The 21,126-nt window shown below is 42.8% G+C and overlaps 1 protein-coding gene across 1 annotated transcript; it reads left to right on the forward strand.

The window, feature by feature from the left end:
• The first annotated feature begins 227 nt into the window (after positions 1 to 227).
• SLC35E3 (solute carrier family 35, member E3) lies at positions 228 to 19,386 on the forward strand. Its single transcript, XM_011976595.1, has 5 exons — positions 228 to 897; positions 2,058 to 2,168; positions 6,072 to 6,230; positions 12,944 to 13,026; positions 18,503 to 19,386. Exons 1-5 carry the CDS (start codon positions 496 to 498, stop codon positions 18,687 to 18,689), a joined length of 942 nt encoding a protein of 313 aa, XP_011831985.1. The 5' UTR covers positions 228 to 495; the 3' UTR covers positions 18,690 to 19,386.
• Positions 19,387 to 21,126: the final 1,740 nt, after the last annotated feature.

Consider the following 21,126-nt stretch of genomic DNA (forward strand, 5'->3'; position numbering starts at 1 on the left):
GCTAACAGTGTCTGCACAGCCAGAGAGAAGTTGTCTAGCAAATCGGGTCAGTGACACACGGGAAACAAACATCAAGAAAGGGGTCCTAGATTGGTCTAGTCAGGTAGGCGTTAGGTGACCAAGGGGGCTGGGGACCCAGAGGACGGGACACAAAGACGCGAGCGTCGCGCGCCCAGGGCTCAGCGCGCCTGCGCAGGGTAGCGGCCGTTCAGCCCGCGGCTCCGGGGCGGAGGCACCGGAGCCCCGGGTCACGTGGCCGCAGGCGGAGATGGGCGGGGCGTGGGACGTGCTGCCGCGTCCTCGCTGGCTTACAGGGCGGCGGCGGGGCGTGTGTCGTCTGTTAAGAGTGCTGCTCGCCCAGGGTTGATCTGTGCATGCCACTCCTGGGTCAGACGGTGAGGTCGGCGTCTGCGAGGACGCGGCGGTGGAGAAGGGCGACCGGAGACAGGCCGGGCGCCCCTTCGGAGGCTAAACGGCCCCGGCTTCGCGGGAATCATGGCATCGCTGGTGGACCGAATGCGGGGCCACGGGCGAATCGCCGCCGGGCTCCTGTTCAACCTGCTGGTGTCCATCTGCATTGTGTTCCTCAACAAATGGATTTATGTGCACCACGGCTTCCCCAACATGAGCCTGACCCTGGTGCACTTCGTAGTCACCTGGCTGGGCTTGTATATCTGCCAGAAGCTGGACATCTTTGCCCCCAAAAGTCTGCCGCCCTCCAAGCTCCTCCTCCTGGCCCTCAGCTTCTGTGGCTTTGTGGTCTTCACTAACCTTTCCTTGCAGAACAACACTATAGGCACCTATCAGCTGGCCAAGGCCATGACCACGCCGGTGATCATAGCCATCCAGACCTTCTGCTACCAGAAAACCTTCTCCACCAGAATCCAGCTCACGTTGGTGAGTAGCTTCAGCTTGCCAAGGCGCGGCTCTCCCGACCCACCTCCTGCACTGGCCCCGGGAAATTCGAACGCACACTGGTCTTTCCCTTCATCTTGAAATCCACAAATGAGTCATCTGTGAGCCAGTGAAGTTTCAGGCTTATTTTGGGGAGGGGGAAAACGCCATCTTGTCAACCCAGAAGAGTGGGCTTGTGTGAGTTTTAGTAGCTGCCATTTGATGGAAATCGTTAAATGCTGTGATCGATAAGAAAAACTATTGTGTGGTACAGTCCAGTGTTATCAGAGTATCTGCAAAAGCTCAAACTGAAAAACAGCCTTTCTCCCCTAGGGGAATCAAATCGTGTATGATAAAATGTGAAGAGATTTAGCATAAAGTAGGTCTCAAAATGTCTGCAGCACCATACTGCAGAGCTATCTGCAACTTTAAATAAAAGGAGGTGGACTCAATTTTAGCACTTAGTAACTTAGTATATTTAAGGTCTTCTTTCTTTTTTTTTTTTTTTTTTTTTTTTTTTTTTTTTTGAGATGGAGTCTTTCTCTGTTACCCAGGCTGGAGTGCAATGGCGCGATCTCGGCTCACCGCAACCCCCGCCTCCCGCGTTCAAGCGATTCTCCTGCCTTTGCCTCCCAAGTAGCTGGGATTACAGGCATGCGCCACCACGCCCGGCTAACTTTGTAGTAGAGACGGGTTTTCTCCATGTTAGTCAGGCTAGTCTCAAACTCCGACCTCAGGTGATCTGCACGCCTTGGCCTCCGAAAGCTCTGGGGTTACAGGTGTGAGCCACCGTGCCCGGCCTTATATTTAAAGTCTTTATGCTTTTATTGTTTTATATTTATGCTTATGCTGTTTAGACACTATTTCGGGGATCCATTTACTCACCTTTGTATTCATGTGGTATTTTCTTGCAAAGTGCAATATATTTACCACAAATTTAAAATAGAATTAAATGTGAATATCAATATAGATTTATCATATTTCACGTTTAGGAAATAGGATTAACAACCAGTTTTCCCAAGTGAAAAAAGAAAACATTTATATAGGTTCATTGTTTCCCAGTTATGTGTTTATCATTAGCCTTGTAAGACATTGTGAAAGGAATACTAAATTTTTGTCTCCTGAATTTAATCTGAACAACATTTACCTCTTTTTCGTTACAGATTCCTATAACTTTAGGTGTAATCCTAAATTCTTATTACGATGTGAAGTTTAATTTCCTTGGAATGGTGTTTGCTGCTCTTGGTGTTTTAGTTACATCCCTTTATCAAGTGGTTGGTAATTTTTTTTTCTTTATGTGCCTTTTTAGCAGATTTCATAAATTTTGAAGCTGTATTCCAAGGTTTAGAAAATACAGTATAGAGACAATAGACTGTTGGGAAGAAAGCGTAATTGCTTAAGTTGACTCAAGGTGAAGAGAAGAAAGGAGACAGAGAAACTTGGGTGTGTGATGCTGACCAAATACCTACCTGTTTGTAAGTGTATAATATCCATGCTTAACAGTCTCAGCTTGGGGTGAAGTTATTTTCTGGGAAATCTTTACAAAATATGTAGTAAGACTTTATACTTCCTAAGTTTATTTATGTTTTTTGTGTACTCTTTACTTTTAACATTGTTGTGAAGGAGTGAGTATACTTCCAGAAATCTGAACAGTAAAGAAAAATTTCAGATTTTTAGATTTTTTTGCCTCAAAAATTATACTGCTGTTGTACTTGTTTATTGGCTTTTAATAATTTGTCTAATATAGATTATTATATTAATATAATAGAGTAATTTATATCAATGAATATTTTACCATTTGTACAAGCACAGTGCCTTGCCTATAGCAGACATTCATTAAAAATGTGTTCATGGATTCAGTTACTTCATTAGCATAAAACCTAACAAGTATGGTTTTTGTTTCTTATGTAGTGGAGAAAAAATAACTTGCTGTAGGGGACAGTGAAACAGTATTCTCTCTATACTGAAAACCTTGGTCTGGAAATTCTGTGTGTGCCTGTATGGGAAATCAAAGCCAAAATGTGTAACCAATTTTACTTTTTTCACAAACATCCACTGGTTATTAAACTAAGGCATTCCTGTTAGAAATGTTAGGAGTTCAGTAATAGAGCCCTGGCATCTTAAACATTCTAGTAGTGATCATGTCAGAGACGGTGTTTGAAAATATTCTGCAGTGAAATACATTTTCTAGTGACAGAGAAGCAGTTTAAATAAAAGAAGAGGCTAGTGAACATTCCTATTCATCTTTCTTGTTAAATGCACTTGTTTTTGCCTAGTATAGGCTATTAAACAGAGCAAGAAATTGTACTCCTTATATGTAATGGATTCAGAGTACTCACCATCTCTGTCACTATGACCATTTTTGTTCACACAAGTCTCAAAATTGCTATAGATTAGAATCAAAGGTTCTATATCCCTAAGGTAGATATTTGAAATGAGATTGACCAAGGAATGATTGTAGATTAATGGACGGTTTCTTATCAGTAAATGGTAAAGCTATTATTACAAAATAGGTATATTCCCAAAACATTCCTCTTAAAGTTGTATCTGCCCACTGTATCTTGGCATAATTTCTATGTTGTTTCTCTTATACTGCTGGAGACATTAAAAGGAGTTAAAAGACAAGTGACCAGCTATTAGCTTGAGTTGTAGAAAGATGGTTGGCTCACTCATTCATTCAGCAGACATCTTTTCCGCATTATGTTCACCGTTGAGGATACAAAGATGAAAAGCAGCTACAGTCCAGCAGTGTAGAAACACATGGAGACAGCTGGTCACAATAGCATATGTACCCCAAGGTAGGAGGAAAGTTCTGAGGAACACCAAGGAGGAAGTGGCAGCTCTAAAAGAGGGGTGGTGAGGTAAGACTTTACGGAAAAGTTAACAATTTAAATGGAAGGGCACACAGAAATGAGCTCAGCAGTAAAGGACAGCTGGTCTTTTCCTTGCAGTGTATGTGAAAGTCTGGAGCAGTTTCGGAGAACTTGATTTGTTTGGTGAGGCTAGGCAGTCAGATGTCAGGGTCATGAAGGCATACTAAGGAAGTGTGTCTTTATTGAGCACACACCAGGAGAGGGGTTCAGACAGGGACTGACTTGATCGTTCCCCTTTAGAAAAGCAACTGATGGCAAGGAAGGGTGGGTAAAAGGGAAGGAAGGGTGAAAGGCAGAGCAGTCAGGAACCTACCTGTGCTTCACGGGACAAGCAGGAAGGGCCTGGGCTAGGGCAGTGGGAATGGACAGGGAAAGGTTAAAAGGCACTCCAGGGGCCTTTTGGGGAACACATGGGAGAACCTGATTGAATGTGAGAGTGAAGAAAGTAAGGCTTTGATCCCTGAGGGGGATTATATCATCAATTATTGGAACCACGCAAGAGGAGCCCATTTGTGGAAGAAAGGCACCAGTTGATTTTAAACAAGTTCCTGCAGATTATATAAGTAGAGATGGCCAGGAGACTGGCTAATACAAGGTTAAGGATGCTTAAGGGATGAGGGAAGAACAGTAGATCTCAGCAAATAGTAAAAGACATCAGTCAGGGCGATAAAGAGGAAGGCAGACATCTGCCTTAAAAACTAAGTGCAGGAGGCAGTGAGGGAGGAGTGTAAACCGGAGGGTAGTTCTTCCAAGCAAAATTTGCAGGTTCTGCAAAGAGGGCTCGCAGGAAGGGCCACAGGGAGTCTGGACATGGCCATGGAGGTCATGGTGCCCTTAGGAGAGCATTGGAGGGGTGGTGGCAGGAGCCAGGCTGTGCTGCATTGAGGAACAGTGGAGGCTTGAGAGCCCCTGCTGTTCCAGGCAGTCCTGTGGCCAAGACACACAGCTGCCTGGAGAGGCTGCAAAAGGAAAGTGGGGTGAGCACACACCCTCTGTATCCATTTTTGCTCGTTGCTGTGCCCCGAGGAGCAGGCAGCTTAGAAGAATCAGTTCTTTGTCCTTCACATTCACAGAGAACTCTTAGTTAAAGCTGGCAGGAGTATGGTTCAAATTCCCTGCTCTTCTATTTTTGTCTTGATGAATTTCTATAGACTTAGAATTTATGTAACAAGATACCCAGACCTACAGGAACAAGACGTATGTAGAAGTCATTCAAAAGCCTAGCTGTTCTTGCCAGATGTGATCCAAACAGTCCTGTTAGAGCTTCTTCAGAGCCTCTTTTTCAGTTATATTTGTGAAGCATTTTGTGGACAAATGGGATTTGAGGTCTTGAGATGTTGTTTCTACTGAATGGTACGGTATTTTAGGGTTAGTGATTATCCAACGTATCTAGGTGTATTGGTGGGGGATGAGGAATAGTATCCACAGAAAAGTCATCCAGAGAGAGGACAATGTCTTCTACCATTGATTGGGTTCTCCAAAGCAACTGACAAGACCACATACCTTTTCAAGCCACACACATTGGCAGCCATCTCTAACCTGCCCCATGCCCCATTGTCATCCTGTCCCCCCAACCTCTGTCTTCCTTTGTTTTTTTTTAGACAGAGTCTTGCTCTATCACCCAGGCTGGAGTGCGGTGGTGCAATCTCGGCTCACTGCAACCTCTGCCTCCTTGGTTCTCCTGCTCAGCCTCCCGAGTAACTGGGACCACAGGCGTGCACCACCATACCTGGCTAATTGTATTTTTAGTAGAGATAGGGTTTCACCATATTGGCCAGGCTGGTCTCGAACTCCTGACCTCAGGTTATCTGCCTGCCTCGGCCTCCCAAAATGCTGGGATTACAGGTGTCAGCCACTGCTCCTGGCCCCTGTCTTCCATTTTTAAATTTTTGCCATTTTTAGAAAGAAATGAAGTCCAACACTGCATCTGTATTCCTAATCACCTGAATTTCCATTTTTCGCTTATTTTCCCAAGATCTTTTATCCTTGTAGGCCCTCATGTGCGTTTATTTTTCCCTGTTTACTAGGATCAGGTAGAAGGAAATAAAGGACTTTTCTCCCCCTTCTAAGAATTGAGAAGAAGCTAGATTATCGGAAATTAAATTTATAGAGCTATTTTCATCCATGGTGCTTAAAGGGCATTCATATAGCTTACTGGTCTTTGAAATCCTGTAGAATAATAGACATTTTATCTTCTCCTAGTCTATACCCCACATTCCCATCTTTGTGACTCTAGTTGTTGCATCTTTGATTAAGTGATACTATTTCTTTTGTGCCAGACATGTTTTATCTCCTAATTTTCAGTGGGTAGGAGCCAAACAGCATGAATTACAAGTGAACTCAATGCAGCTGCTGTACTACCAGGCTCCAATGTCATCTGCCATGTTGCTGGTCGCTGTGCCCTTCTTTGAGCCGGTGTTTGGAGAAGGAGGAATATTTGGTCCCTGGTCAGTTTCTGCTTTGGTAAGTTCTAATTGTTTTGATATCTAAGAAACAGTATAATAATAACTCCTCCATTATTAATATAATTTTTAGTTTTCAGAGCACTATGTCCGATCCATTCTCACATTTATCTTCATAATCACCATATAAAGAGGTAAGGTAAGGATTCTTTTTCAGATGAAGAAATTGAGGCACACAAAGGTGAAGGTACTTGCCTAGAGTGAGGCAGCTACTTAGTGGCAAAAGCAGAACTACAATTAATGTCTTCCGATGCCTGGTTACTGTACTGACCATGTCAAGCTAGAGCCCACAAATAATTTGGACATTTAGGTTAAGTTAAACCTTTTTTTTTTTTGAGACGGAGTCTGGCTCTGTCGTCCAGGCTGGAGTGCAGTGGCCGGATCTCAGCTCACTGCAAGCTCCGCCTCCCGGGTTTACGCCATTCTCCTGCCTCAGCCTCCCAAGTAGCTGGGACTACAGGCGCCCGCCACCTCGCCCGGCTAGTTTTTGTATTTTTTAGTAGAGACGGGGTTTCACCATGTTAGCCAGGATGGTCTCGATCTCCTGACCTCGTGATTCGCCCGTCTCGGCCTCCCAAAGTGCTGGGATTACAGGCTTGAGCCACCGCGCCCGGCCAAGTTAAACTTTTTTTACAGTGAAAACATAGCTTTATAATCACCATGTCGATTTTGAACACATGCAATAATATAAAGAAAGTGAAGGGGCCAGGCACAGTGGCTCACTCCTGTAATCCCAGCACTTTGGGAGGATGAGGTGGGCAGATCGTTTACGCTCAGGAGTTTTAAACCAACCTGGGCAACATAGGAAGACCTCATCTCTACAAAAAAATTTAAAAATTGACTGGGTGTGATGGCTCATGCCTGTAATCCCGGGACTTTGGAAAGCTGAGGCGGATGGATCACTTGAGCTCAGGAGTTCAAGACCAGCCTGGCCAACATGGCGAAATCTGGTCTCTACTAAAAATACAAAAAGATTAGCTGAGGCTGGGTGCGGTGGCTCATGCCTGTAATCCCAGCACTTTGGGAGACCAAGGCAGGCTACTCAAGAGGCTGAGGCATGAGAATTGCTTGAACCTGGGAGGTGGAGGTTGCAATGAGCCAAGATCGTGCCACTGCACTCCAGCCTGGGCCACAGAGCAAGATTCTGTCTCAAAAAAAATCAAAAAATTAGCCAGGCATGGTAGCACATGCCTATGGTCCCAGCTACTTGGGAGGCTGGGGTGGGAGGATCACTTGAGCCCAGGAGGTTGAGGCTGCAGTAAGCCAAGATAGCACCACTGCATTTCAGCCTGGGCAACAGAGGGAGACCCTGTCTCAAAAGAAAACCAAACCAAAACAACAACAAAAGAAAGTGAAGGGCCCCTGGAACGCTATCACACTAAGGTAATTACCGTTACCATTTTGGTGAGCATCATTTCATGGATCTCTTTTGTATAAACACATAGGTACACATGCATGTGTGTATAATTTTAGATATGGGATGATATCATAGATGCTGTTTTTATTGTGGATTCCTCTTCCCCAGCCTTCCTAGCCATATACTCTTCCACATTCCATTACTCCCTAATCCATGTCCCTTGAAGTCATGTTAATATTCTAAGTGCTTGTTCTTCCTTATTTTTCTCCATGCCATATATATCCATATAAACACACACACACAGACACACACACACACACACACACCCCAATTAAACATCTATTTCTTTTTTTTTTTTTTCTTTTGAGATGGCGTCTCACTCTGTCACCCAGACTGGAGTGCAGTGGTGCAATTCTTGGCTCACTGCAACCTCCACCTCCCAGGTTCAAGCAATTCTCCTGCCTCAGACCCCCGAGTAGCTGGGACTGCAGGCGCACACCACCATGCCCAGCTAATTTTTGTATTTTTAATAGAGACGGGGTTTCACCATGTTGGCCAGGATGGTTTCGATCTCTTTATCTCAGGTCCTCCCGCCTCAGCCTCCCAAAGTGCTAGGATTACAGGCATGAGCCACCGCACCCAGCCACATCTGTTTCTTTGACAAAAGTAGAATCCTATCACATATGCTTTTCTGTATCTTGCTTTTCTGACTTAATAATATCTCCTAAAAATCTCTCTAAAGCATTCTTTTCAGTGTCTGTATGTTTTGTTGTTGTTGTTTTGTTTTGAGACAGAGTCTCACTCTGTAGTGCAGTGGCATGATCTCTGTTCACTGCAACCTCCACCTCCCGGGTTCAAGTGATTCTTGTGTCTCAGCCTCCCGAGTAGCTGGAATTACAGGTGTGAGCCACCACACCTGGCTAATTTTTTTGTATTTTTGGTAGAGACGGGGTTTCACCATGTTGGCCAGGCTGGTCTTAACCTCCTGACCTCAAGTGATCCACCCACCTGGGCCTCCCAAAGTGCTGGAATTACAGACATGAGCCACTGTGCCCAGCCAGTGTCAGTATAATAGCCCCTTTGCATATTCACTTTTTTCCAGTTCTTTACCACTATGAACAATACTGTGATAAACATCCTTGTACATCATGTGTCCTCATGTACTGATACCTTTTTTCCTATGGAAATGAGTCCCAGGAGTGGAATTGGCAAATCAAGGACATATGTATTTTGGGGACTTTTATTTTTTAGAGACAGGGTCTGGCTATATTGCCCAGCCTGGCCTCAAGCTCCTGAGCTCAAGTGATCCCCCAACCTCAGCCTCCCGCGCAGCTGGGACTAATGCTTTGGGGACATTTTAAGTTAGAATGTATAATCCTCCTATGTCTCAGTTCAGGCTGCTATAACAAAACTACAATGGACTGGGTGGCTTAAACAACAGATACTCGGTTCTCACAGTTCTGAAGTCTGGAAGTCTGAGATCAGGCTGCCGGTATGGTTGGGTTCTTGGTAAAGGCCCTTTTCCTGCTTTATAGATGGCATTCTTCTTGCCGTATGCTCATCTGACAACAAGGAAGAGGAGAAGCAAGCTCTCTCGTATCTCTTCTTATCATAGGGACTAACCCCATTCATGAAGGCTCTACCCTTATGCCATAGTCACCTCCCAAAGGCCCCACCTCCCAGTACCATCACACTGTGGGTGAGGATTTCAACATAGGAATTTTGGGGGGACACAAACATTCAGTCCATAACACCTTACTTATCAGGAATTCCTGCTTCCGACAAGAGTTCCCACAACTCTTGGAACACAGTTAGTGGGAATGTCTTTTTTGTTGGTCGCATCAATTTATCAAGCACCTATATAGCCCCTATTCTCTTCCCGGCACTATTCAAAGCACTATGTAAATATTAACTTATTTAATTTTCATAACTTTATTAGGTTGATGCTATACTAATACTATTTGTATTAGTCCATTTTATGATGTTATAAAAGAATACCTGAGACTGAGTAATTTATAAAGAAAAGAGGTTTATTTTGGCTTATCATTCTGCAGACAGTACAAGAAGCATTAGTGCTGGCATCTGCTTCTAGTGAGGGCCTCAGGAAGCTTACAATCACGGTGGAAGGCGAAGGGGAAGCAGGCACGTCACATGGCGAGAGAGGGAGCAAGAGGGAGAGGGGAGGAGGTGCCAGTGTCTTTTAAACAACTAGCCTTCATGAGAACTAATAGAGCAAGAACTCATTACCCCTGGGGAGGGCACCAAGCCATTCATGAGGGATCCACCCCCATAACCCAAACACCTTCTACTAGGCCTCACCTCCAACGTTGGTGATCAAATTTCAACATGAGATTTGGAGGCAACAGACATCCAAACTATATCACTATTGTTATTATTTTTACTGATAAGGAAACCGAGAGATAGAGAGTTAGTAACTGGCTCGCAATCCCACAGCTAATAAGCAGAGCCACAATTTGGATCCATGCCTTCTGGGTCCAAAGTCTGTATTCTCCAGTGCTCCACTCTACTTCCTGTTAAGTAGACCAGTAGTGGTTTCAAATTTATATATTTTAGCATATACAGTTTTTTTCTAAAGTAGAAGTCATTGGACCATCTATCAGATAATACTTCCACTTACTTTACAAAAGTCCTAGCCATCCTGGTTATCTGGTTTCAAACCATTGCATCCTGGAGACCTTATGCTACAAGGAGAGAGGATTTTTTTGGTCGCCTTCTAACAGGTTGTAAAATGAGGACAGCAGCAGAAAAGCCATTAAAAAAAAAAAAGTCAAAGAAACCAAGACCACAGAAGGCTGAGGCCATTTAGTGTAAGGGAAAGTCATCTTCATTCCTTAATGTCCCTAGGAGGCGTCCTTGACTCAAAGTAGAGCATTGTGTCAACTAACTTTTTTTTTTTTTGCATATAAAGCCAGCATTACTCTAATACCAAAACCAGGAAAGGACATAACCAAAAAAGAAAACTGAAGACCAATATCCTTGATGAACATAGATGCTAAAATTTAACAAAATGCTAGCTAACTGAATCCAATCACATATCAAAAAGATAATCCACCATGATCAAGCGGGTTTCATACCAGGGATGCAGGGATGGTTTAACATACTAAAGTCAATAAATGTATACACTACATAAACAGAATTAAAAACAAAAATCACATAATCAGCCAGGTGTGGTGGCTCACGCCTGTAATCCCAGCACTTTGGGAGGCTGAGGCGGGCAGATCACAAGGTCAGGAGATCGAGACTAGCCGAGACCATCCTGGCTAACACGGTGAAACCCCTTCTCTACTAAATATACAAAAACAAAATTAGCCAGGCGTGGTGGCGGGCACCTGTAGTCCCAGCTACTCGGGAGGCTGAGGCAGGAGAATGGCGTGAACATGCAAGGCGGAGCTTACAGTGAGCTGAGATCGTGCCACTGCACTCCAGCCTGGGCGACAGATCAAGACTCCAAAATAAATAAATAAATAAATAATCACATGATCATCTCAATAGATGCAGAAAGAGCATTTGACAAAATCCAGCATCACTTTATGATTAAAACCCTCAGCAAAATCAGCATACAAAGAACATACCTTAATGTAATAAGAGCCATCTATGACAAACCCACAGTCAATATAATACTGAATGGGGAAAAGTTGAAAGCATTCCATTTGAGAACTGGAACAAGACAAGGATGCCCACTCTTACCACTCCTCTTCAACATGGAACTACTTTATATTCTTTAAAGTCCCTAACAAAGTAGAGTAATTGTGTTTTTAGTGATGTGATGTGCCAAGTATCAAGAAATAGGTATGCAGCATTCTGTGAACTCAATAAAATTAGCAATGATATATTTTAGATATATTTCTAGAAACTCTTTTTAAAATCTCTAAGCAAATTTCTCTATGTTGGCTATTTAATAGACCTCACTATTGTAAATTAAATGAGGTATTACTATATTTACCTAAGTAGGACACAAATCCAATTCCTCTGGTCTTCTTAAGACTGCACTGATTTTAACACTGATAAAACCTAGGGCTGGGCACAGTGGCTCATGCCTATAATCCCAACACTTTGGGAGGCCAAGATGGGAGGATCGCTTGAGCCCAGGTGTTTGAGACCAGCCTGGGCAACATGGTAAAAACCTGTCTTTACAAAAAACAAAACAAAATAACAAAACCCTACATAAGACAAAAAGCATCTTCAAATATGACATGTTTTCTTCGGAACTTAAACTTCTTAATAGTTTAGATCATGGATATTATTTTATCTAAATTGAGAAACAAAATGATTCTGTAACTTGTTGGATAAAACTATGGGATAGATTTGAACAGAACATTGTATGTGTATATAGTGTTCCAACCCATTTGTCCCCGTTTCCAGCCAAGTTATCTATAAAAAGGAATAATATTTTTACATCTACTTTGTGGATGTACGTGAAAATTAAATGAGTGAATACATGTAAAACAGAACAATTATTGGTGCATAAGTGTTATGTAAGTGCAAGCTGTGATGATCGTGATTTTTATTATGTCCTCAAGTAGTTTCTAAGCTTTGAGGGCAGGAACTTTGTACATACTGTGTTCCTCACAAGGCCTGGCCTAACTTTGTAGATATCCAATGAATGCTTATTGAGTTACATAAAAATAAAAATGAGGCCAGGTGCAGTGGCTCAGGCCTGTAATCCCAGCACTTTTGGGAGGCCAAGGCGTGCAGATCACCTGAGGTCAGGAGTTCGAGACCAGCCTAGCCAACATGGTAAAACCCCATCTCTATCAAAAAATACAAAAAAAAGTAGCTGGGTGTGGTGGCATGGGCCTGTAATCCCAGCTACTGGGGAGGCTGAGGCAGAATTACTTGAACCTGGGAGGCGGAGGTTGCAGTGAGTCGAGATTGCAACACTGCACTCCAGACTGGGTGACAGAGTGAGAGTCCATTTAAAAAAAAAAAAAAAAAAAAGAGCAATTAAGATGTTAATGTGTGGATGGTTGGGATTATAAGAATTCCTTATATTCTTTCTGCTTTTCTTTATTGTCTGATTTATAATAATAATAATGCATATGTATACTTTTCTTTAGATTAATAAGAAAAATTAACCTGGAAATTCACAATCACAGAAAGGATGTTATTGCAGTATTTTTCACTGATTCTTGTGGAAAATATTACATTTTTTTCTAAACACTGTTCATTCTGCCTTTTTACTTGCAATTCTTACTGTCTCCCAAATTCTCTTTCTAATCTTATTGATTAATGGTTGATATTTGAATTTTTTAAAATGCCAAATGAAATATATCTTTGCTTGATGACTATAATGATTGGATTGCTTTGCATTAATGGTTCTTTTGTTTTATTTGTAGCTTATGGTGCTGCTATCTGGAGTAATAGCTTTCATGGTGAACTTATCAATTTATTGGATCATTGGGAACACTTCACCTGTCACGTATCCTTTTCATATAACTTACAAATGCATCGTCTTTTATATTCTCCAAAACTTTCACATTCATTACCTTATTTGAATCTCACACTATTGCACGGCCTACATTGAGTAGAGAGAGTTATTTTTAGCCTTTTACTGTATCTTTACACACAATAGGATTTTAAAGAAATATGACTGAAGGGGTGAGTGTGGTGGCTCACACCTGTAATCCCAACACTTCAGGAGGCTAAGGCAGGTGGTTCACTTAAGGCCAGGAGTTCAAGACCAGCCTGGATAACATGGTGAAACCCTGTCTCTACAAAAAATATATAAATTAGCTGGGTAAGGTGGTGCACGCCTGTAATCCCAGCTACTCAGGAGGGTGAGGCACAAGAATTGCTTGAACTGGGGAGTCTCAGGTTAAAGAGAGCCAAGATTGTGCCACTGTACTCCAGCCTGGGCAACAGAGCAAGACTATGTCTCAAAAAAAAAAAAAGAAAGAAACATGAACTGAGGAAATGGGTTAGCTTTTTGTGTCATGAATGTTTTTGAATTTTCTTATGTAATAGATGACCTTTTCCCTTACAAAAATTAATTCAGAGTACCATTTCTTACAGACAGTGAGATTAAATAAATATTTTTTGAATGAATAATGAGGTGGAGGTTTAGATTTTCAAACCATGTTCAGGTATTTATAGTAACAAAGTAAAGGAATGGTTAACAAATAACAAAAGATAATTTCAGGCCACTGGCATCTGGCTATGGAGTATGTGTTTGTACTTATTTGGATATGGGTGTGCCTGTTTTTCTCAATATTATTTCAAGTCAAGTAATGAAGTCATTGGCCGGGCACTATGGCTCACACCTATAATTCCAACACTGGGAGGCCGAGGCAGGAGGATCACTTGAGCCCAGGAGTGCAAGACCAGCCTGGGAAACATAGGGAGACCCTATCTCTACCAAAAAAAAAAAAAAAAAAAAAAGAAATGAAGTTATATGTTAAAGGTCAAATTCAACTGTCCATTTATACCATTCTGCTTGTCTTTCTGTTTCTCTTCACATTTCACTCTGCCCCCACCCTTAGGCAAATGCAGAGAATGAATTTCCCCAGGAAGTAAATAAGTAGGATATTTGCCAACTATCAATAAAAAACAATGACGATAAGTTTTTTAGAAAACCAATACTTAACAAATATTTATTTTGTGTCAGATACTGTCAGAAATATTTTGTATGTATTAGTCCATTTAATTCTCACAGCAGCTCTGTGAGGTGGAGTCTGTCATTTTAGTTTATAGAAGAAATAGAGGCACAGAGAGGTTAGCTAGCTCACTTAAGGCCAAACAGCTGACAAATGGGATGTCCAGATTTGAACCCATGCAGTCTAGTCCCAAAATTTGTACATCATGCTACCCAATCAAGACATCCAAATGTGTGCTCTGATTTAAAACATTAATTTATTCAGTAAGTATTGAATACCCACTAAACCATTGATATAAAAATATTTATATACTGAACATCTACTATGTGCCAGGCACCGGGGATACAGTAATGAACCACATAGACAGAAGTCTTTGCTCTCACAGGCTTGAATTCTGGTGAGGAAGATTAGAAATAGAAAACAATTAAATATTTATATACAGTGTGGGATAGTGTTAACTGCCAAGGAGTAAAAATAAGGCAGGGAAGAGAATGTGAAATGTCATAGACAACACTGAAGTTCTAGGCAGGGCTAGTCAGGAAGGCCTCAGTGGGAAGATGACATTTGAGTAAAGACCTGAAGGAAATGCGGTTGCTCCATGCAGATCAGGAGGGAAGAATATTCCAGGCCGAGGCAACAGCAGGTGCGAGGCCCTAAAAAAACCAAGGAAGCCTGTGTGGTTGGAGCAGGTTGAGCAAAGGAGGGAATGTGGTAGGCTGAGAAGTAACACAGAACTGAATTGAGTAGGGCGTTTATGTAAGGACTGTTCCACTGAGTAAGATGGGAAGCCATTAGCATTTTGAGCAGAGAAGCGACATGATTTTACATACATTCTAATAGAAGCACTCAGTGGGCCGGGCGCAGTGACTCACGCCTGTCATTCCAACACTTTGGAAGGCCAAGACAGGAGGATGCCTTGAGCCCAGGAGTTCGAGACCAGTCTGGGCAACATAGTAAGACCCTGTTGCTACAAAAAGTTTTTTAAAATAAATCACAGAATCACTCAGGGCTCCTGTGTTGAGAATAGAATAAAGAAGAATTTCTCAACCTCTGGGCTGTTGACTTTCTGGGCTGGACGGTTCTTAGTGCAGGCCTGTTTAGTACACTGTAGGATGTTTTCAGCAGGCCTGGGCTCTACCACCAGATGCCAGTAGCATACATACCCTTTGCCCAATTGTGACAACCAAAAATGCCTCCAAAGATTGCCCACAAAGGAGAATCACCCGTGGTTGAGAACTACTGGACTGTAAGAGGCACAGGAAACTGTCAGGAGACTGCTGCAATATTCTAATGTACAAGTCATAGTGGCTACCAGTATGGTAGCAGTGGATATAGTGAGAAGTGATTGGATTCTGGTTATATTTCTAAGAAGAGCCAACAGGTTTTGCTGCCTAGTTGGATGTGGAGAAAGAGAAAACAAGGCTGATTTACATGGTTTTTGACCTGAGCACCTGGTAGAGTAGAGTTGCCATCAACTGAGGTAGGATAGCCAGAAGGAGGTTTGGGGCTGGGGAGGAAGATCAGGTGCTCAGTTTGGGGAGTATTTTTTTGTTTGTTTTTGAGACAGGGTCTTGCTCTTCACCCAAGCTGGAGTGAAGTGGCACGATCATGGTTCACTGCAAACTCGAACTGTTGGGTTCAAGCATTCTTCCCACCTCGGCCTTCCAAAGTGCTAGGATTACAGGTGTGAGCCCAGCCAGGTGCTCAGTTTTGGATAAGTAAGTCAGAGTTCAAAGGTGACATCTCAGCAGGAGGCATCACAGGGAGTCAGAAGTATGAAGCTGTGGTTTAAAGTGGTGAGACTGGTTGAGATTACCAAGCAAACAAGTAGAAGAAAATAAGTCCAAAGACTGAGTGTTGGGTTTGAGTCCAGTATTTGGAATTCAGAGAGATGAGAGGAACTAGCTGGAGGATGAGAAGGAGCAGTTAGAGGTGGAAGGAAGGAGGAGACTGGCACAGAACCAGAGTGAGGAGGAGGAGGAGCGGTCGGTGTCTGCGTCAGATGCCGCTGGCAGGCCAAGTTCAAGGAGACTGGTCACCAATGAGGGGCTGAGTGAGGTGGAGGGCACTGGGTTTGACCAGAACATTCTGAAGGTTGGGGTGACAGTCTGCCTGGAGTAAAGTGCAGAACTGGAAATACCACATGTAGACTGCTCTTTTTTGTTGTTGTTTTTGCAAAAGGATTCATGAATAGTTTCTTTAAATTTGACTTCCTTCTAGTATAAATATGCTTAAAAGAGAAGCCTAGGAGTAAAGAAATTTAAAGTGTTAGAGCCAGTGCACATGAAGATAGCTCATAATTGAAAATAAAACATATTTTATTATGATTATTGCCAGTAACCTTGGGAAGATCCTCTGTGTCTCAGGAAGTCACCTCCATGGGATCAAGCCACCACATGCACCTGGGGACACGGCCCGTGCTCTCCTGAGGCACTGCTGCTGCCCAGCAGGAACCTCCGGGCTGCTTCGGTGGGCTTGGGGGTCAGACAGGTCCAAGTGTGAACACCAAGCTCTGCCACTACCTGTGGGCCTGACTAGTGTGGGAACTCTCGGGGTCTCACTCTGATCACTTATGAAATGTATGAAGTGGAGGAAGTGGGATCTATGATGTTGGGTGGTTGTATGTGAGAGAATGTGTCAAGCTCCAAGCAGGTGTTTATGACACATAGGTACTGCTTTTGGTAACTATTATTATAGCTAGCACATGTGGTGCTTACTATATGCTAGAAGCTTCGTTTATATTATTTGATCCTTACAATAACCCTGGGAGGTATTATTTTGTTCCCCTTTTATATAGTGAGGAAACTGAGGCACAGAGTGGTAGCTATTTCTAGTGTTGTAATTAGGAAAAGCACATAGGCACACCTCATACATCTCAAGAACAAGAAAGTACTCATTTATATAGAAAAAATAATTATATTTAAATATAAGTAAGTGCGTGTGTGTGTGTGTGAGTGACGGAGTTTCACTCTTGCCCAGGCTGGAGTGCAGTGGCGTGATCTCGGCTCACTGCAACCTCCACCTCTTGGGTTCAAGCAATTCTCCTGCCTGTCTCCCAAGTAGCTGGGATTACAGGCATGCACCACCACGCCCGGCTAATTTTGTATTATTAATAGAGATGGGGTTTCTCCATGTTGGTCAGGCTGATCTCACAAACTCCTGACCTCAGGTGATCCACCCACCTTGGCCTCCCAAAGTGCTGGGATTAGGATTAGAGGCGTGAGCCACCGTGCATGGCCACAGGTAATTTTTAAAGGGGGTGTGTGTGTATTTAGTTTGCTTTTTAAATATACAGTGATTTGGAAAAACCTTAATCCAGCGGCATGTTACTGGCAGTATTTTGGATTAGAACATGGGCTTTGGAGTTAAATAGACCCGTTTATGTGCGGACTCCAACTCTGCTACTTACTAGCTCTGTAATCTGGGGCATGTTACTTAAAATCTCTGAGCCTCTACAACTGTAAATAGGAAGAGTGAGCCTGCAGTGAAGGTAAACGTGATGCCTAACTTCGAAGATTTCATGTAAATCGCCCAGTATGGTGTTTGGTGTGTAGTTGGTGCTCAGTATTGCTCCCTCTCCCCCTCCCGCTTTTCCCTCCTAAACTCAAGTTAGCTCTCTGGTACCTTATTCTCACTTCATTTCCCAAGGAAACACCACTGTAAAACATAATTATAAATTGCTATACAAAATATCTTCCCTGGACCTTGTTCTGAATGTCTTTCCTTTTATATTGTATCCCTTTTCTTTTTTGGAGGTCAGTAGGAATGGTTGAGGCAGTCTTGTGTCTCTGATTAATCAATCGCTAAAACCTACCTGAAGAAACTAAGAAGTTCCTGTTATTCTCTTTTTTTAGACAGTCTTGTTCTGTTGCCCAGACTAGAGTGCAGTTGTGCATTCTTGGCTCACTCCTGGGTTTCTCTCTTGTTGCCCAGGCTGGAGTGCAGTGGTACGATCTCGGCTCACCGCAACCTCCGCCACCTGGGTTCAAGCAATTCTCCTGCCTCAGGCTCCTGAATAACTGGGATTAAAGGCATGCGCCACCACACCCAGCTAATTTTTGTATTTTTTGTAGAGACAGAGTTTCACCATGATGGCCAGGCTGGTCTCAAATTCCCAGGATCAAGAGATCCACCACCTCAGCTTCCCAAAGTGCAGGGATTACAGGCATGATCCACCGCGCCTGGTCCCATTGTTCTTTACATGGGGTGGGCTGCTTTTGAGTTGTTTTATGTAGCGTGAGTGTGTGTGTAAATATACCATCTATCTTATTCTTTCTTTTTATCCTTATCCAAAAACCTCAGCTATAACATGTTTGGACACTTCAAGTTCTGCATTACTTTATTTGGAGGATACGTTTTATTTAAGGATCCACTGTCCATTAATCAGGCTCTTGGCATTTTATGTACATTATTTGGCATTCTCGCCTATACCCACTTTAAGCTCAGTGAACAGGAAGGAAGTAAGAGTAAACTGGCACAACGTCCTTAATTGGGTTTTTGTGGAGAAAAGAATGTTGTCCCAAGAAGATAAAAAATACGGTTAAGTGTGCAAGTTACTAAAAAAAAAAAAAAATTGGGGCCGGGTGCGGTGGCTCATGCCTGTAATCCCAGCACTTTGGGAGGCCAAGGCCAGTGGATTACCTGAGGTCAGGAGTTCGAGACCAGCCTGACCAACATGGAGAAACTCCGTCTCAACTAATAATACAAAATTAGCCAGGCGTGGTGGCGGGTGCCTGTAATCCCAGCTACTCAGGAGGCTGAGGCAGGAGAATCGCTTGAACCCGGGAGGCGGAGGTTGCGGTGAGCCAAGATCGTACCATTGCACTCCAGCCTGGGCAACAAGAGCGAAACTCCGTTTCAAAAAAATTTGTGACTGATTCAATGATTGAATGATTTGTCGGAATTAACACAAAGGAAATTTTATTCATATAATGACTTTTTTTAAAGTGTCTCTTTAAAAAAACTTAATTATCTAAAACCAAAATGGTTCATGCTTCTTTTTAAAAATGATTGTATGAAATGTATGGGATGGTTGGCCGGGTGTGCTGGTGCACACCTGTAATCCCAGCTACTTGGGAGGCTGAGACATGAGAATCGCTTGAGCCTGGGAGGCGGAGCTTGCAGTGGGCCGAGATAGCACCACAGCACTCCAGCCTGGGCAACAGAGCAAGACTGTCTCTCTCTCTATATATATATACACACCATCTCATATATATGTGGGACATATATATATGGGATGGTTTGGTTATTCCCAGCAAAGTACATAAAAATTAAAGTTCTGTGATAATGACAAAGGAATTGCTGTTACTGTACTGCAAATGTGCTATGGGTTCTCAGTGTTCATTCTTCTAAGGAAGGACACACAGTAGTAGCTCTTTGCTTGCTGATAGATGGTTTCCCAATGTGAGATTTGTTATTTTGATCAGAGTATTCAAATTAGAATTTAAATCTAGCATTTCTATTTTAGTTTAGCTTCCTGATGATTTATGTAAACGAAATCTCATTTATAAAGTATAATAAAGATGACTGTAAGACAAAATCCAATTCTAAAAGTATGATTTTTTTCTAGTAGAAAATCGGTGTAAGAAATCATACATTATTCATACATTTATAGGTCATCTCTTTGAGTTTTTGGTGAACTATAGAAACTATATGGAGTTAAAAAACAATAGCGGCCCATTGCAGTGGCTCATGCCTGTAATCCCAGCACTTTGGGAGGCCGAGGCGAGTGGATCACCTGAGGTTAGGAGTTCAAGACCAGCCTGACCAACATGGAGAAACTCCGTCTCTACTAAAAATACAAAATTAGCCCTGCATGGTGGCGCATACCTGTAATCCCAGCTATTCGGGAGGCAGAGGCAGGAGAATCACTTGAACCCAGGAGGCAGAGGTTGCAGTGAGTCGAGATCATGCCATTGCATTCCAATCTGGGCAACAAGAGTGAAACTCCATCTCAAAAAAAAAAAAAAAAAGCCCTATGTGTAAATGACTCAAAGAAAAGACTATAAATGGAATTGAACATGTTTGTTAGCTGTGTAAGCATTTTATATTGGTAATTTTTTTTTTCTTTTTTTGTCTTACTGTTAACCAAGCTAGAATGCAGTGGCACAATCATGGCTCTCTGCAGCCTCAACCTCCTGGGCTCAGGCAATCCTCCTGCCTCAGCCTCCTCAGTAGCTGGGACTACAGGCGCACACCAACACACCTGGCTGATTTTCATATTTTTTGTAGAGACAAGGTTTTGCCATGTTGCCCAGGCTGATCTCAAACTCTTGAGCTCAAGCCATCTATCTGCCTTGGCCTCTTGAAGTGCTGGGATTACAGGCCTGAGCCACCACACCTGGCCAGTAATTTCTTAATCCTGCCTCCCTGCTTCTGTTGCCTAGCCCGTACATTTGAGGCTTCCATGGAGCTTTCTGTGGTACTGACACACTTGGAGTGAACTGTGGATTTGGAGTGAACTACGTCTAGCCTTTCTAAGGTGGCTGGGGAAAATTCTGTACAGCAAGTTGGGACAAAAGCCATATAGACACTAGGCAGAAAAATTGGGATATTAGAGGAAATATATGATTTCCACCTATGGAGTGCCACATTTTTGCAAAATGTATTTCTGCTTTTCATCATCTTGACATCTGAATATTAAAAGCAGTGTTGATAATTTCATATAATAAATTGAGACATATCATTACTCTTGTAGTAAATAATTCATTTTCTAAATGTTATTTATCAACTGTGATGGAGAAAGCAACTCTTAAGAGAACAAAGACCAGCCTGGGCAACATAGTAAAACCCCGTCTGCAAAAAACACAAAAATTAGCCGGGCCTAGTGGCACATGCCTGTAGTTCCATCTACTTAGGAGGCTGAGATGGGAGGATTGCTTGAGCCCAGAAGGTGCAGGTTGCAGTGAGCCGAGATCATGCCACTG

The sequence above is a fragment of the Mandrillus leucophaeus genome, unplaced genomic scaffold, assembly GCF_000951045.1.
Source record: "Mandrillus leucophaeus isolate KB7577 unplaced genomic scaffold, Mleu.le_1.0 Scaffold169, whole genome shotgun sequence".
Taxonomy (NCBI): domain Eukaryota; kingdom Metazoa; phylum Chordata; class Mammalia; order Primates; family Cercopithecidae; genus Mandrillus; species Mandrillus leucophaeus.

Bases quoted from the DNA above. Each gene is read 5' to 3' on its own strand.
- SLC35E3 (XM_011976595.1), top strand. From the start codon at position 496: ATGGCATCGCTGGTGGACCGAATGCGGGGCCACGGGCGAATCGCCGCC. The intron at 898-2,057 runs GTGAGTAGCTTC...TTTTCGTTACAG, and splicing joins CCAGAATCCAGCTCACGTTG to ATTCCTATAACTTTAGGTGT. The intron at 13,027-18,502 runs GTATCCTTTTCA...CAAAAACCTCAG, and splicing joins GGGAACACTTCACCTGTCAC to CTATAACATGTTTGGACACT.